At 40.5% G+C, this 16,976-nt stretch overlaps 1 protein-coding gene across 4 annotated transcripts in view; it reads right to left on the minus strand.

Annotated features, from left to right (window-relative positions):
* Positions 1-4,137: 4,137 nt before the first annotated feature.
* The window catches only part of ryk (receptor like tyrosine kinase), a 42,154-nt gene continuing 29,315 nt past the window's right edge, over positions 4,138-16,976 (minus strand). For all 4 annotated transcript variants that reach the window (XM_069522508.1, XM_069522511.1, XM_069522509.1 and 1 more), the window contains 7 exons: positions 15,099-15,185; positions 13,600-13,669; positions 12,947-13,079; positions 9,917-10,026; positions 9,622-9,781; positions 8,045-8,181; positions 4,138-5,376 (listed from right to left, as the gene is read on the minus strand). In XM_069522508.1, coding sequence (XP_069378609.1) covers positions 5,265-5,376; positions 8,045-8,181; positions 9,622-9,781; positions 9,917-10,026; positions 12,947-13,079; positions 13,600-13,669; positions 15,099-15,185 — 809 coding nt within the window. In that variant the 3' untranslated portion in view covers positions 4,138-5,264. The remainder of the gene's footprint in view (positions 5,377-8,044; positions 8,182-9,621; positions 9,782-9,916; positions 10,027-12,946; positions 13,080-13,599; positions 13,670-15,098; positions 15,186-16,976) is intronic.

The following is a 16,976-nucleotide window of genomic DNA, read 5'->3' on the forward strand; positions in this document are numbered from 1 at the left end:
ATGTGTCCTTTACACTGCTGCTCATCTCATCTACATGTCAACACACACACAGCTAAAACTTTATCTGAAACATTTACAGGTGGCAGCAGACTGATCAAAAGTCATCCCTCTATCTGTCTGTCCAGGATATTTATTTTCCCACTCTTTTTTTTCATTTTTTTGTCAGAGAATATTTCATGGGTCTTGTAGAGGAGAATCGGGAATGTTTGGGGCTGATATCTGTGAGGTTTTGAAGTTTAAAATCCAGATCTAGTGAATTGAAATGTGGTTTCATGTGGGGATTGTTGGGCCTTGATGGAGGTATGAGCTCTAGTGCCATTCAAGTTCATTTTTAGTGGGGTGTGAAACTAAATCAAGGAGTGTATTATTCATAAAAAATTGATAGATAGAACATTTATCATCATTTCTCATTCAGAGTTTTTTTAATTGTAAATGTTAGGATTTGTTTTATGTACAAAACGCTCCCTAATTTAGTTTCAAGTCTCACCAGTGCATCCACATAAAACACGCTAACTCACAATGTGAAAGAAAGTGTAAAAAAGGCTCCTGGAAAGCCTCCTGATCGGGATCTGCCCCGAAATTGAATGGGTTCTTCTCTGGGTCATCCGCCACCCCTCCACAAAATCCAAGGGAAATCGGTTGAGCAGTTTGTGTGATTGTGATGAAAAGACTACGTGATGTAGATCATGGACAGATGAATGGAAATTAAAATATGTCGCCCATAATGTATGAAGTGCTGCGGTTTACATGACAGCCTAGTGTCTGCCTCAAATAAAACGGGGCAATACTGACTTTCTGTGGCTCAAGGGGGTTTTGTACGATTGAGTTTAAAAACCAAACACGTGTGGCATCAAATGTTTAAAACAAACACTGCGGAGCTGGAGACGTGTGTAGGTTGAGCCGCGAGGCAGACAGGAAGCAGTTAACGCAATTCACAGAGGTCTCATGCTTCTCGTTATTCCTCTGATGTCATGTATAAGATGATCTGAGATCGTGTCGGTCGGTCTGGTCGGGCCAGCATTCCCGCTCAAATCACTCAAGGCCCTGCTTCTGTTTCCACTCCGAGTGCCTGACACGGGCTTGAAAGGTTTGGACAAAGGCCTTCAGTATATCTGAACAATATCAGGACAAGCTCCAGTCATAACCACACTTTTACTGCAGTCATAGAAGAGACCTTGACGTACGAACACTGTGCAAAATGGATTAAGTTAGAGAAATAACTTTCTCTGCCTTGTATCTATTATCAATAGACACCATAATGCATTTCGAAGGATTGCACTTAATGTGTAATTCAGCCTCTACTATGAAGATATTATCTAATGTTATGTTGATAGGTTTCTGTGCCTGTGAGTTGATGACCCTCAATATAATTCTTAAGCTGCTCTTTGGTCAAATAAATGGGTTCCTAAGCAACACAGATATCGGAGTTGATCTTTGGCAGTGTAATATTTACACTCTATTGTGTGTGTTCAGGTGTAGTACAATGGCATTATGATTCACCAATCACACGTGAGCACGAAAGGGGCTCATGACACAAGTAAAGAAAAAAATGTCATTGAAACAACAGATGAAAATGTACTTCGAGGAAACAGAGTGAAAATACCAAAGGGCACATTTAAAACCCTGAAGGGAAAAATACATCAATTTTCTTAAGTGGCAACAAGATGGAGCTGCGGCCTGTTGAAAATGGCAGGTTTGTAAAGTAACCTGGAGGAAATGTTCACACTCTAACCCAGAAACCTCCCCTGAACTCGAGCGCAGAGTGACGCTCTGCTTTTCACTTCACAGACCTGTCCAGATATCTGACTAACCCCTGTGGTCCTGTGACACAACCGTCTGCTCATGAGAATACTCAACATGTCTTGTGGCTGCATTGCATTATGGTCTATTGTGACTGCTGCCGGTGAGGAAACCGTAGAGCTGTGCAGAACTGACGTAGCCTCTTGAGCCATGCTGAGGCGAAGCGCGCTGATGACTGATGTTTTGAAAGGATGTCATCTTCAGCTGCTGCCGTACCTGTGTGGAAACTTGTGGAAAACAATTACAACACTGCACCAAGGGGAACAGAATCCCCCAAAGACGTAAACCTGAATTTCTTTTTTTTTTTTCAAGGTGAATTTTCCCTTAAACTTTCTGCAGCAGACCCCGCTGGAAGGACTCGGCACAAATTAGATTTTACACAACTTTCCATTACGACATTGTGAAGAAGTGCAGTATCCATGTGACAGTCAACTCAGCCTAAAGCTAAATTGCCAAAATGAAAGCAACTTAAGTAAAACACGAAAGTAAGAAAATGAAGAGTCCATATCCAGTGTTCTTGTATTACATACACATGGCGACACGATCTGCGAGCAGAGCTGTAGCTCAGCTCTTTTACTCAATTGACTTTTTTCTATCAGTAAGTGAACAGTTGGCATCACTGAACAGTGAAGGCATCATGGTGGTTTTAAGCTTCGCAGGCTAAATAGAAAAAACACATTTTTGTGCCACGACACCTTCTTTCACTGTGGCTTTTGTGGCGCTATGTAAACAAAGTGTTATCGAGTATTCTGGCTAAAACAAGCACGTGCGTTTGTTTAAAAGACCCCCTCCAGTGGAATTCAGGAAACTTTTTAACATGTCCATATGGTGGTTTTATCATATCATGAGTGAAATAAACAGTGCACCACACCATGGCTGAGTGTTTCCACCTTGGAATGACAGCCGCAAACTAGAATGGCACTCAGCACATATCACCTCCAAGCCCAACAGAGCACTTCAATTCAATTAAGCTGCAATAAATTGCACACACTTATGATTATTCCCTGGAAATCTGGTAAAAATTTCCTAAAATGGCTGTTTCACAAAAATTCCTTCCTTTTTCAAGAACCTTTCCACAAAGTTTTGTGTAAATCTTTTCAGTAGTTTTTGCAGAATCCTGCTAACTAACAATCAAACAAACGAAACAAAATGCAGACTAAAATATAAACGCTGTGTTTGCATCTTGGAATGGCAGCGAACCATCGGCGAGTTCAAACACATTAGGAACATAGACTGCAAATAAAGAGGGACGATGTGTCTCTTTTTCTCCTGCTGTACTAAAATGCAGATGTGGAGCTGCAGTATCAAGATGGCGCACATACACATGCTCAACCAGAGTCAGCCTCAAATGATGACATTAATCCCATTTTTGTCAAATCACAAATTGAAAACACTTTAAATGGAAAAATCTACTCTTCCACATACTATGAGATTAGAACTACCTAAAACATATATTTGAGAAGAAGTAATGGGTATGATTACCCATTTAGTTTGGCCCATGTCCCATCTAATAACAGGAGGCTGGATTTATGACTTATACTAGTCAGCCACCAGGGGGAGATCAAGATGATTTGGCTTCACTTCGGAGGAGCGATCATGTCGCCTATCTTTATTTACAGTATATGATCGAGACAAGCCAGGTTTTTATGCATCACAAGCCCAATTAACCAATCCAGTCCACTTCCTGCATGGGGCTATCAGTATCGGTATTCTACAAGCTAAGCCATCTCAGCTAGAGCTGGTGATCAGGACCAAAGTTAATCTAGCAACACATTATTAGCTGTTTGATGACGTAATCAACCTAAAGGCTCAAGCGAACTATTATTGATATGTTTGTTGTCGATAGCGACGGATAAAATACATTACCATTCAGAAACATTGACTTGTAGACGACCTTGTACGTCTGAATTACTCCTATATCAGCACGTACCACAGTGCAGCTTTGAGTAGCTTGCAAAAACGGAAAACGAGCAGAGGTTTGTGTGTTTAATAAGAGTCAAATCCACAGGGAAGCAGTGTGTTGTTGGTTATGTTAGTTATATCAGGGCCATCGGAGACATCTCTTTGTAAATATGCATTTTGGAGAATGAGAGATTGGATTTTCTGTGACACGCTGGCAACATGACCAGAGTGAACCCTGCCTCTCCCACAATGTCAGCTGGAATTGTCTCCAGCTCCCCCATGACCCTCAAATAATAAGCGCTATAGATAATGGACGGATGGGATGTTTTTTTAAGGGTTTAATCAATGCCAGGAGAGGAACTTTAACTACACAGCAACAGCACGATACTGATGCGCTGTATGCTTTTGATAAGGGGGGAAAAAAATGAAGTAGGCTTATTATATTTAAAAGATCCCATTTAATTTTTGGATAAGAACTCGGGAAGCAGTTTACAACCTTAATTCAACATGCAGTGACCATAAAGACACATCACAAAGATGTTAAAGGTGGTAAAATAAGATTAGACCAAGCTGGTAGGCAGTTTTGTGAGTGTTCACAGTGATTATTAGTTTTCTAGTTACTCACAAACATCATTTGAAGAGTCCTGTGAAGGGCTGTGTTCTGACGCAGAACAATCAAGCTTATAAAACAATGACGATAGGTTAATTTTGTTCGGATGATGTGATAGTGGAAATAAAAATGTACAAAAGAGGAAGAATATGGTGGCATTCAAATAATAATAATGGTGTCCAAAGTTCACTCGGGATGTTGTTCTAAAAAAAAAATATGAATATGTAGCTTTGTGGCGCTGATATTGTAGAAGCTGTGGCGTCCACACATCTGTCCCGTGCTGCAGAGTAAAAAACAGTGTTGTCTCTGCTGAGTGTCGGCTCGTCCATCAGGAGACAGAAAAACTTGCCTGTGGCACAGTGCTCAGTGTCATCCAGAGAAAACAGTGTACCATTGAGGGGGCCTCTCGTACCAAGCTTGCACGCTCGACAACACAGTTCCATACACAAATGAAGCCCTTAAACTCTACTTTGGTACCTAAGATCGTTCTTTTGTAGAGTCACGCTCATTCAAACATCTGCAATTTACACTAATAACAAAACTGTAGAAAATACTGTCTTTAAAACCATGTTTGTCAAGATCTTGACATCTTTTTAAAAAAAATGTTCCATTGGCACAAAAAGGTCCGTAAGTGTTGATGTTCGTTATAGATGACAACATCTTTCCATCGTTTCTCTTGGCGAGGGCGGAGCCCCATAACTGCCATTCCTAGACGCTTTCAAAGCATATAAAACAATATTCAACAAAGAATCCTTTTACTTTGCTATGCTGTAAAAAGGTAATTCAACTATATAAAAACTCCATGACTGTACAAAATAAACTTGTTGGATGGACGCACGCTGCTCGTTCATCTGATAAGGCACAATCTCCTCCGTGTATTCCTCATGAATAGTGTCCACCAGCCTTTAATGTTGCTCGTTGTCTTGAAGAAGAAGAAAAAAAACGCTTGCTTTCAGACGTAAGCGCCCAATGCTGCATGGAACTCTGTGAGACACTGAACCAGCTGCTGAAACTTGGGCCTCTCCTCTGGGTCCAGGGCCCAGCAACACGCCATCACTGCAAACCTGCAACACAAGGGAGAAGGGTCAGGTTAGAGGTCTGTCCATGAGCAACTTAGGGTAACGAGCAACGAGGGTGGGGAAAGCGACACTGGCATCAAACTCGGAGGATAGACAATTTAATTGAGTGACATTTACAGACAGTTTTTGTTGTATTGTCCTGAAATAGGAGCCACCTGCAGCACTGATATGAGTGAGATGTAATCGATCCTTTAAATGTTTAATATTTGGAAAGTCATCACCTATTGTTTTAGTAGGAAACCATGTTCGTTATTTCACAGATTCCAGGTGATTATTCCCTTTGTTTTTTGAGGAGATTTAAAACCATTCAAGTCAAATCCAAAAGGTGTGCACTAAACATTTTTCATGAGGGTGTTATAAAAGCAGGGGAGTGCTAAGCTGCCAGCCAATGTAAAAACATTCAAAGGGGAGAAAACCGGTCTCTTTTCTCTGTTTCTGTCAGCGTACATTACAATCTGGAGGAGACCGTGAATCATTTTCTGGATTCTCCTTGTTAGGAGACCATTAACGTAAACTAAACATGAGGAAATAAAAGCATGATTCACAGATTTGGCATTTCTGTAACTCATAAACAAACAGATTTTAGCAATATTCCATGAAAAAAAAATACTATATTGGATGACCTTGCTAACATGCAATTCAAAGTTAAACAACACAGGGGGTTGTCACAGAAAGTTTTGTGTAGTTGTAAAAAGGAAGCGAGGATTGTTGCTGTGTATGCAGATCGTTGGGAATGAAGGCAAAATAAATACTGTTTTATCGCAACATAATTAAAGACAGCAGAGATCCAGCAGGAGTTCAAACTAAAGGGGTTTCAGGGCACATTGGGTTCAGCAGTGTATCGACAACAGAACAGAGGAAAAGACTGTTATGAACAAACAGGTGCATATAATGTAAATGAAATAGAAATGATCATAAATCAAATTAAACCATCATCAACTATGTGCCCCAGAGTTCAGTCCAAATAAAAGAAATATATTAAAAATAAATAAATACTGATAAAAATCAATGCCGGTCATTTATCATTTCTTTGTAAAACTAAGTCTATCAATGTCAGTATTATAGACAATGCCTTAATGAAATATGTCACTGATGTCTCAGTGATTTCATGTTAATGTTAACCCACTGCAGCCGAGCTCTGGGCCTGGAAACCCCCTGTGACTCTGCAGCAGTGAGGCGGTGACAGCATCACTGTGAACCTGATATAGAGGAAGGTCTGTTAATAAAAATGTCGTAGAGGGAAAGCGCGTGTGTGCGTGTGTGCGGACACTGGTCACTCCTTCTCGACAGTTGCAGGATGTTGATAAGCTCCATATTATTTCAGTTTGATTAAGCTTGCGTTATATAACAATGTGTCACTGGAACCACTTTTGGTCAAAGTCTGCAACAACAAGGTTGACTGCAGCGAAACACACACATGCTTCAGTCACTGCAGAAATAAAATGTCCATTATTTTAACTGTCATGTACAAGGACATGTGGTACAACAGTAACTGATAATGGGCTGCAGACAAAGACTTACTATTTATATATTTAACAAATAATATCTTAATACTTTAGTAGCAAGAAAATCTACCCGTCAGAATATACTATTTGGTCAGTTGAAAATTTGAAAGAGCTATTGAAGGCTTTTACTTCTCAAGACTTTTATCATGCACTCATTTTAGAAGATTTATTGTGTGTGTGTTCATGTTCCTCATAGTGCTTCATTGACTGACTTGCCTGTGTTTCATATTTTTCTTTGTCCAGGTTACAACTGAAATGGCATAAAAGTGATCTCAGTAAGATCAGTTTGCATTCCACATTAAATCAGAGGACAAAGAAACATGCATCATCTTTTATGTAAGGCACTTTAAATTAACTTGAAATGCTTTATACAAACACACCCCTCTTTCCTTCGAACTGCTTTATATGAGCACTAGTTCAAAAACGATCATATATAAATATAATAGGTTTGTATAAAGTAGTAATATAATATATTTAATGTAAATAATATAAGATGAAGAAAGCTAATTCTTGACAATTTGAAGAGGTGGAATGTTATGTTTGGTTGGAAAATTACAACCTATTATCACATTTTTAACACTTAAGTTTGGGTTAATAATGATTACGATTAATCAATTAATCTGCAAATTGTTCCAGATCTAGTTCTCAATGAAAATATTTCTCAGATCCAGAGTTTGAATACTGAGCGAAACCTCATAATAGGAACACTTCAACCAAACACCATGAAATACATCCTCCAAGACGATCATACAGTTCAACCTGCATCTCTTTAACACTGTTTCATCAAAACCTGAACATTGAAATTAGAGGAATGATTTAATACAGGACTGTTGTATTAGACTGCATTAGTTTTAGGAAGGTGTTCCTAATTAACTGACAACCTAGACACTTTGTCTATGTTGATCTGTAATATGTTTCCAGTATGAAGGTACGCTGGCCTCAAAGTCAACATTTCTAAATAAAACTTACTATATCAACTTTGCTTAATATTTTACAGCTTTTGGACAAGATTTGAAAATATTTGGGACTGACCAATAGAGTAGCAAGTTAATGGTCACAATTTAAAATCTTAGTTTTTTAAGGAAATCAATTAATCAGGAAATAAAAAATGTAGCGCTGTGTGCGTGAGAATGAGAGAATCAACGTACAGTTCATCTGGGCAGTTGATTGGTTGTGCTATTCTGTACCCATCCTTCAGATAAGCCGACATCTCAAAAGGGTCAATGTCCACGTAGGGGGTCTGACCCAGAGTCATCAGTTCCCACAGGGTCACTCCGAAGGCCCACTGTGAAAACACAAATGTGATTAGCGCTGATACCAACGTTAACTTTCATTGACAGCATTTCCTAAACATAATCTACAAGCAGTTGTTTCACATGTGTTATTATCCAACAGGATAAACATAATCACCATTTCTATCCAGAGTGTGTTGCCCGTTTACATTAAAATACAAAATGTTCCCCAGGAACAATGCAAGGAAATTATGTTGAAAAATTTATGTGCAACATAAATAATCAGTGCAAGTTTTTGTAGGGTATGAAAGTAAACAGTCGAGTGGCAGTTATGTGTAAAGAGACTGTTGGTCCAAACTCCCGTGTCAGCGAGGGCCCACCCTGCACGCTCTGCACTGACCCACACTCTGACCTCCCATAAGGGAAGAAAGAAAATAAGGTCTTCCTCATTCTTGTGAACAAGTGTTAGTTTCATCATCATTAGGTCACTTAGGCTTTGAGAAGGTGTCGACCTTACGCTTGTTGTTAGGGGACATGCTTATGTAAAATAAATCTGTTTATGTCACTATCTTACGAACGGACCACAACAAAGGATCCCGGAAAAGAGCTACTTGCTCTTGTGTAAGTGTGTCATAACCTTTAATCTGGTGACACGAAACCTTTGGAGGAAGTGCAGGGAGGGTCTCCGGTGCTCTGCTATCCTGAGACAGGAAAGAGGGAAGAGCCGGACACTAATGGAGCTTAACACCGCTACTCCCTTCCCTCTGATACCTTGACCAACTGTCTGAGAATGGCTTGAACACAATTGGTGCCATTTCCTGTATCAGCTCCTTTTTTATGGCCCCTGGAAATATTTTATCTATTAAAAACCTTGAGAACCAGGAAATGTTACTTTTTTGGTGGTGAATACACTGTATACAGATTAGAGGTGCACCCTTAGGTCTGGAATATATTTTCTGTCTAACCTTCTGTATGTGTAGTCAACTGTGTGAACATTTATTGTTCACATTATTGCATATACGCGTGTTACTGGAGGATTCTAGCTGAGAGCACACCACAAAACTCAGACTAGATTGTAGTGTGCTCCCTTCTATAATGTTTGACTCAGACCAATCTTTCTGCTAGTTTCATAACTGCATGCAGTAAACATTAACAAGGATGGCAGCACTCAAGGGGATCAACATTTCGCTAATGTTAAGATCAAGTCAGAAAGGGGAAAACTTTTCCTGTTCTGCAAATGCAGCACTGCCATCTCTATTGCTGATGACATGCCCAATGACCCTGTCAAAGACTTGCTACGGCCCCATCCTTAATGTGGCTATTGCATCTTGCGTATGCGTCTTCGTGTTCATTATTGAGGTTGTGCATAACCTATGCACCAAACACATGCAGGATACACAGGGCAGCCATCCTGCATATGCGTAGTTAACAGCAAGTATATCGCAGGGCTTTAGCTGCAAGAAGTAAAGTGTGTATCTAATATTATTTCTTACCACATCACTCGCACTAGAGAAGTCATTGTTGAGCAAGCTTTCCAGGGCCATCCAGCGAACGGGCCGGTTCTCATTGTCTCCGAGACAGTGGTAATCCATGGGAAATAGGTCCCGAGCAAGAGCATTGTCTGTAATCTTCACCTGCATGTTGTCATCAATGCTGCAAGGGGAGTGGGGGGAGCCGTAGGAAAAGTATTATTTTTTTTGTAATTAAATTCCAAACCAAATCAACTTAATGCTACAGGAAGGAAAAGGACAAATGACGACAGTGTTGAGCCGGGCCAGGGACACTTACACGCAGTTCCTGGCGGCGAGGTCTTTGTGTATGACCTCCCTGCGAGCCAGGTAGCTCATTCCACATGCAATCTGGATCGCCATGTACACTAGGTCTTGTTGAGAGATTGCCTGAAAGGAAAAGAGGGAGGGAGAGATGGTGTTCAGTTGAGAAACAGAGGCAGGAAAAACAAAAAAAGGGAAGGGGGGCAGGAAACCGCTGACGTGACTTAACTGGAGCAAAATTGGTATTCTGTGTTAAATTGTTCTAATTTGCCTTTAAATATAGTCATCAGTCAATTTTGTGTCAAATATGGGAGTTACATATATGCAAGAACATTTTTTCTATACAAGTGAAAAGATTGTCAATTGAACTAGCAGAACAGACTTGTGCCCTGGAAAAGGACATTTTTAGAGGAAATTTGTTACACAATTATATAAAAAAGAGATTATACAACAAATAATTCACTGACTTAAACACAACAACGACACCCTTATTTTTAGCCATGCTAGTTGCTCGTAGGACGCTTTAGGAAAGGGTAATATCGGTTAGTGCCAACAGCAGGTTGAAAGCTTTGGTTCTTAGAGTGACATTGACTAATCATGACAAGCGTTTAATGGATTGCCATACAATTTGTTACAAATATCCATCGTAACCATGGATGTGAGCATGTGACCATGGACTCTAATGACGTTGATGATCTCATGACTGGAGTGCCCCCAAGAGATTCACATTTGAGTTTTTAAGTGAAACAAATCAAAATTTATTGGATGAACATCCATAAAAACATGGTGACATTTATGTCCCTCCCCACAGGATGAAATAAAAAACCTTGACCCCCCACCCCCCTCTAAGTATGTGCTTAGTGCTAATTAGGATATAAGTGAGCATGCTGAAGTGCAAAACCTTTTTAGTGACATGTTTGGTGAACATGGTAATCATGCTATGACATCAGCATCATCTACTCCACCAGACAATTCATAAATAATCAAAAGTACAAAAAATAGTCATGACTGCAATGAATTACCTCTGTCTAGTAGATAATGTTTTCACCCGTGTCAGTTTCTTCGCTTGTAAGCGTACACGACTGAATGAATTTCCCAGAAACTTGGTAGAAGAATGTGGCATGGTGTGGGAAGATCCCATTACATTTAGGTTCTTTAATCTAGCGTGATATTTGAGATTTTTTTAAGCATGGATCTTGAATCTGGCACATTTAGGGACCTTATATCTGTGTGAAACTGTTGGGCCTTCACAGAGGTTTACGCTCGACTGAGTTTTTCTGTGATTGAAGACAATGACACAAACCAGTGGACGAACTTCATTTTGGTCCCTTCTGGCTGTACAAGATAAGGTCACAGTCAGGGTGAACGAAACACGAAACAATGTGTTTTGTATCATCTCTGACAATCATCATGATTGAGTTTCTTCTCTCTGGTCTGTGATGAAAAAATCAGACATGATAAGTAACCTACTTGTGATTTGTGGGATCACTGCCGGGTTTGATACGAGGGAGGAATTTCTCAACAAAAGGTGACGATTTGCTTGAAAAAGTTGTTTTGGCTAAAACCAGCTGTGAGTAGCATCAACATACCTTACCCTACCCCCATACCCATCACATCAGACGCAAAGCAAAGATGACAGTTCCAGCTTTTGCATCAGAAAGGTTGGTGTGATATATGCGTTCAATGATTTAGTATGGCCCACGAAAGATGTTATAAAATTTCAAATGGTCCTTGAGAGGAAGAAAATGTTCCCCACCCCTAAATTAGCTTAAACCCCTTCTGTGCCAAAGCACGGCCTCCCAGAGCTGCTAGCATGTCTGTAGGCTTGTTTTGTTTCTTGGTCTAGTGCACAAGAGCAACAGATGACATCAGCACTGAAATGTAAAATCATAGCATTAATATTTCTGAGGGAGAATGATCTGACTGACATGGTTCTGACATGGTTCATCTGTCATTAGAGAAACTTGCTTTTTATGCTTGTAGGCTCTCAAAGCCATGTAAACATGAGTGTGGCCAGCAGCTTTGTCTGAGAAAAGATATTTTTCTACATATCCAATCTACTACAGGGAGTCCGCTGCATGAACCCTGGCTGAAGTACCCTGGCTGAAGAACCCAAAGTGGAACTGTTTTGGTTGTTTAATCTTTTCTAAGCGTGGACACTGTGATACAACCTAAATGAATTAATCCTCACAACACAGAAAAACAAACTCTTAGCAACCAATGAACTCAGATAAGAACTTTTAAAGTCAACAACTTGAGAAGTGTGTAGCTTGTACTCGACTGTCGAGCACGATGTAACTGGTTTGACAGTAAAAAAAAAAAAAGACAACTGTAGAAAGGTCAACACTCACCACGTGTTCTGCCCTCTCAGCACCCCAGTTCTATCTTCCAAACCAGATGTTCACTTTCTGAACAAATGCCCCACTGTGGTGTTGTGCTTTCCGCAGTTTTATCTCCTCTATACTGATTTATAGCTCCACGTTTCTTGCACCAGCAGAAACTTAATGACTATGTCTTTCACTCTGACAAGTGCCAGAAAGTACATAATGAGATTGCAGAGAGCAAAGGTGCTGATGTGTTAACTGAAACTTCATAAAGATGTTTGATTAATGCAAATGGATGGCAAGCTTCATCTTGTGATTGCAAAATGTTTGCTGCATCTGTATTTTGGATTTGGTCGGATTTGCACTGAGTCTTTGCCAAGCACATCAGACTCCCTGGGGTGAACCTGTACAAAAGACTGATTGTCTTTACATAGCGAATAAAAATCTCTGCCCTGAGCACTGGCTTCATGATTATCTCAACAGTCCTTCTAATAACAGTGTAAACCGGTAGGTGGTATTTGCTGTTGATTGCTGCAACACACAAAACACTCTTTCAGGCTTGACACTGGATTTAATCTGACTTTTCTTCCAATTTGGGGGGGATTTATTTTAATAGCTCAATAAATGTCGGTGCCATACATGGCTCGCATCGAGGTATTTATCTAAAGGCTTAATAAGTGCCTTAAAGCTCCAGAAAATGTATTCTGATTTAAAAACCTCACCTGTGGGTTGTTAGCCTCGGCTAACTTGCACTGCCGCAGGAATAGCTTGAGGTTCCCCCAGGCCATGAAAGGCAACAGCACCATTGGCTTCTCTCCATCCTCCGTACACACATGACTTATGGGTAACAGATTTCTGAGGGCAGAGAGCGAGAGCAATTACGGAACAGGAGCACGTGTAGAAGTTTGATGCATGTCAAACAGGTTCATGGAAGTCAAAAGTACATGTTAACAGGCAAGAGGAAAAGAGGAAGGAGCATCCTTTTCACATGAAGACAGAACAGTTAAGCTATGCAGGTATAGCAGGTTCTGAGAAATAAACAAACTCAGTTACAGTATCTGTTCCATATGTAAAATGTGGTCGTCTTTCATCAACGTTAATTTAGAAGAGGACCACAGGAAATGCTCTGAGGGAACACTGTTGGCTTCTGACTAAACCAGAGCTTTTATGGCTACTTTCAACACTCAAACTGTTTCAAAAGTGGACAACCGTATAGCCATGGTAAAGGTTAATACTGCTGTTTGGGGGCTTTAATGGCCAAATGGTCTTGTTAGATTATTATATCTATTTTGATATATGTTTCTTTTATCAAATAAAAGCAAACTGCCCCAAAACCACAAATAGCCTCCTGTGTTCTGTGAGTGCTTCCACTTGCCTGTGATGAAGTCCACGAAGTTTGCAACTTTCCGTCAACATCATGGTCACCTGCACCTCAGACGCATGATCTACACATTTTTTCAGAGACACAATTGGATTTAAGTCCCTTATAGCTGCTGATTTGCAGTAGCAGATGGAAAGGTAAGGTTGCATTAACTCTGTGACTCCATGTAGTGTTTTTTTTACTTGTTTCCCAGCACAGATCCCTCTTCTCAGTTATTTTTAGTGGGAAACTGGGTTTGCCAGTTTTTAAATCTGTGAATGCCCCTTTGCCATCATGTTGTATTCCCAAAAGGAGCATGAGAAGGAAGTAAAGAGTTCAACAAAGCCGAGACTGGCAAAGGGATATTGCTCACTGAGGTATCCACCCCTCCCTGAGTAAACATGAGAATCGAGAGGTCAGAAGGCAACTGGCAGAGAGAGCCGACACATGCCGCTAACAAACAACCTGACACTCCCATATAGAGGAGGCCTTTCACTAATGTGCAAAAACTGCAGCGTGAGTAAGACTTGCAATTAATCTACCATCAGATCAGTGTTCTGGACTGAAACAATGTATGGACATCTGCTGAAGTCATTAGAGAAGCACTTGTTTTTATAGGCAATGTTTGGTTAACAGCCTAAAGTGCTCAACACCAGTGTTCACAAAACATAACAAAATAGAATAATCACCCAGTGGTTGTACACCTCAGCCAACCTGCCGACTTCACATTCATGTCTGTCCAGGGTTGAATTTAATAAAAGGTACTAAGTCTATTTTATAGTTATGACCAAAAAAACAGTTTTATAAAGTAAGTGATCTTTGACCACTAAACTCTAATCATTTCCTCCTGGAGTCCAAATGGATGTTTGTGCCAGATGTGAAGAAATTCCCTCCAGGTGTTGCTGAGAGAATGGGATGGGCAAAATTATATACAGACACACAAAAACATGCGCTGAAGACTTTAAAGGACTTTGAACAAAAGATGTTAAGGTGTATTATGTCTTTTGTGATATCATAGTGACTTTCACATTTGACAATCCAAATCTAATCAGTTCATCCTTGAATCCAAGTGAATGTTTGTGCCAGATTTGAAGACATTTCCTCATTGGTTCCTGAAATATCACGCTAATGAGAATGAGACAGGCGGACAACCCTAAAACATCGCTCCTCGACTACAGCTGGTACTGGCTTGGAAGCACAAAAACAAACAAAAAAAATCAAATCACTGAAATCAAATTAAAAACCACACAGTGTCGCCTGAACTGTTGGCTACATTATGTTTCAGTCCACTGACCTTGGTCATTCCTCTTACGTCTTTGGCATTACAATCATGTTTCAGCCTATTGATGCTCACTGAGATTGACAGTGTTTACTTTGCCAAACCTCACTTCTTAGGAAACCCAGAGCGAGTTGCACATTAATAGAAATGGGAAAACTTACAACACTCGAGTTGACAATATTTTCATTTCTTTGACAACTGTGCAGTCAACTGATTGCCAGGACAGAACGCATACCTTTTACTGTCTTCACAAAGACCTGCTTCTCCTTACTGGGGTCCTTCTCGTCCAGCAGCACGCCGTGGAAGATGCGGCCAAACGTGCCTGTCAAACAAAAACCACAAGTTTTGATCTGGGGAAAAGGGCAGGAGAGAAAAAGCCAGAGGCATCACATTCAAAGATCGAAATGCCACCGCTGTCGCTGGCCGTCACGCCTGGCTGGTCTGTGGACAGAGGTGGACAGGCTTCTGCTTAAAACGCTTTGTCTCTTAATGGGATTAGGCAGGTTTGGCTCCTGTCTCGCTGACAGAGGCCAAAACAAGAGCAAATCAGTGGAGCGCAGAAGGTCATTCATTATGTCCAATGATTCACAACTACGTACGATGTAAGAGGACTAAGTGAGCATGTTCATTATCTCCTTTGTCTAAACTGTCACCGCATCGCTCCAAGGATTTCTCTGAGGTGAAATAGCATTTCACAACGTAAACCAGTAACGTAAGCTTTAAAAAAACATCGAACCCCGAAGGCTAACTACACCTTGTGTTTCAACAGGAGCACAGACAAACATAACAACAGGGTGAGTGTTTAACTGTCTCCCTCCAGCTCCTGCCTTCTCTTTTGAGCCTGTCTGGACCTGCAGGCTCCCAAAAACAGAACACTACTCAGAGTTCAACCACCTTCGAGACGTGGCCTGCATTTCTCCGATTTTTTGTACCTCAGGTGTTATGTTATGTTCTCAATGTTTATTTTGAATTTGCTGATATTTTGTAATTTTTTTGGACTTTTGTTTTACCTGAAGACTCTCCAACAAAGCCCCTTGTAAAGCATGAGTCACATTTTATGTTTTTAGGCAGTTTCCATTAAAAAAACCTCAAGGTAAAGTGAGGTGGCTGAGTGAGGACAAGGCATCATAAAACTCAGCAACTGTCCATTCAGACATGTTTGATCACCACACTCTTATACTCACAATCTATAGCCATTTTCAGACATGAACTCCAGAATATACTTGCCGTCAGCTCAGAGGTGTTCACAACAACACAGAACTCCCTGGAGCATTCAGGTGAGGGGTCGAGCAGGCAGCGGCAGGACGTACCATATTAATTCCGTTGCAGAAATCTAATTTTTGTTTTACAGCACATTGACATCGAGGTCGGCACAACTAAAAGCTGTCTTGAAATCTTCACCGGTGTCCTCTGCATGTATGGTTCCTCTTTTTCCTCTAGCTATCTGTATTCTTTTTATTTGTTCTGTGTCTCTCACGTGTGAAACATCACGGCAACTCCACTCACAGTGAATTCTGTGGATGATCGGTTCATTCAGACAGACACCTACTCGAGGGCAGACAGGAAAACGTCCCGAAAAAGTCCAGAGGCTCTCACTTGGAAATTTGCATTCACACATACAGCCCTTGCAGAGATTATCCAGAGTTCAGTGCATGTCTAAAAGCAGTTATTGTAAGAAATTGTGCAGTAGATAGTCAACCAAATAGTCATTCATTTGAATTCACTATGAATGTCTGAAACTAAAATCCATGTCAGTACATCTATGAGTTGTTGAGATATTTCTCAATTAACACCCTGTCAGCCACAGTGCTACCAGAGTTAAGAACAACAATTTAATGTTTCTTTCAATTACAGTGTCTAGTGTTGTATCAAAAAACACAGTAGACTAAAGAAAATAAATTGGCAAGAGAATACTACCTATGTTCAAAAACAATGACAGTAAGCCCCTTAAGGCTTTTAGGTGGCATTTAAAAACAGAACACCCACACTGTTTTTCCTCTGCTATGTTGTATTCATCCTTGGGTAAGTCTTACATCACTCGAACAGCCACAATAAACCCCGGCATGGGCAAATCTCCAGAAATTGAAGTACGGTCTTGTTCAGTACCATCACT

The sequence above is a fragment of the Paralichthys olivaceus genome, chromosome 3, assembly GCF_024713975.1.
Source record: "Paralichthys olivaceus isolate ysfri-2021 chromosome 3, ASM2471397v2, whole genome shotgun sequence".
Taxonomy (NCBI): domain Eukaryota; kingdom Metazoa; phylum Chordata; class Actinopteri; order Pleuronectiformes; family Paralichthyidae; genus Paralichthys; species Paralichthys olivaceus.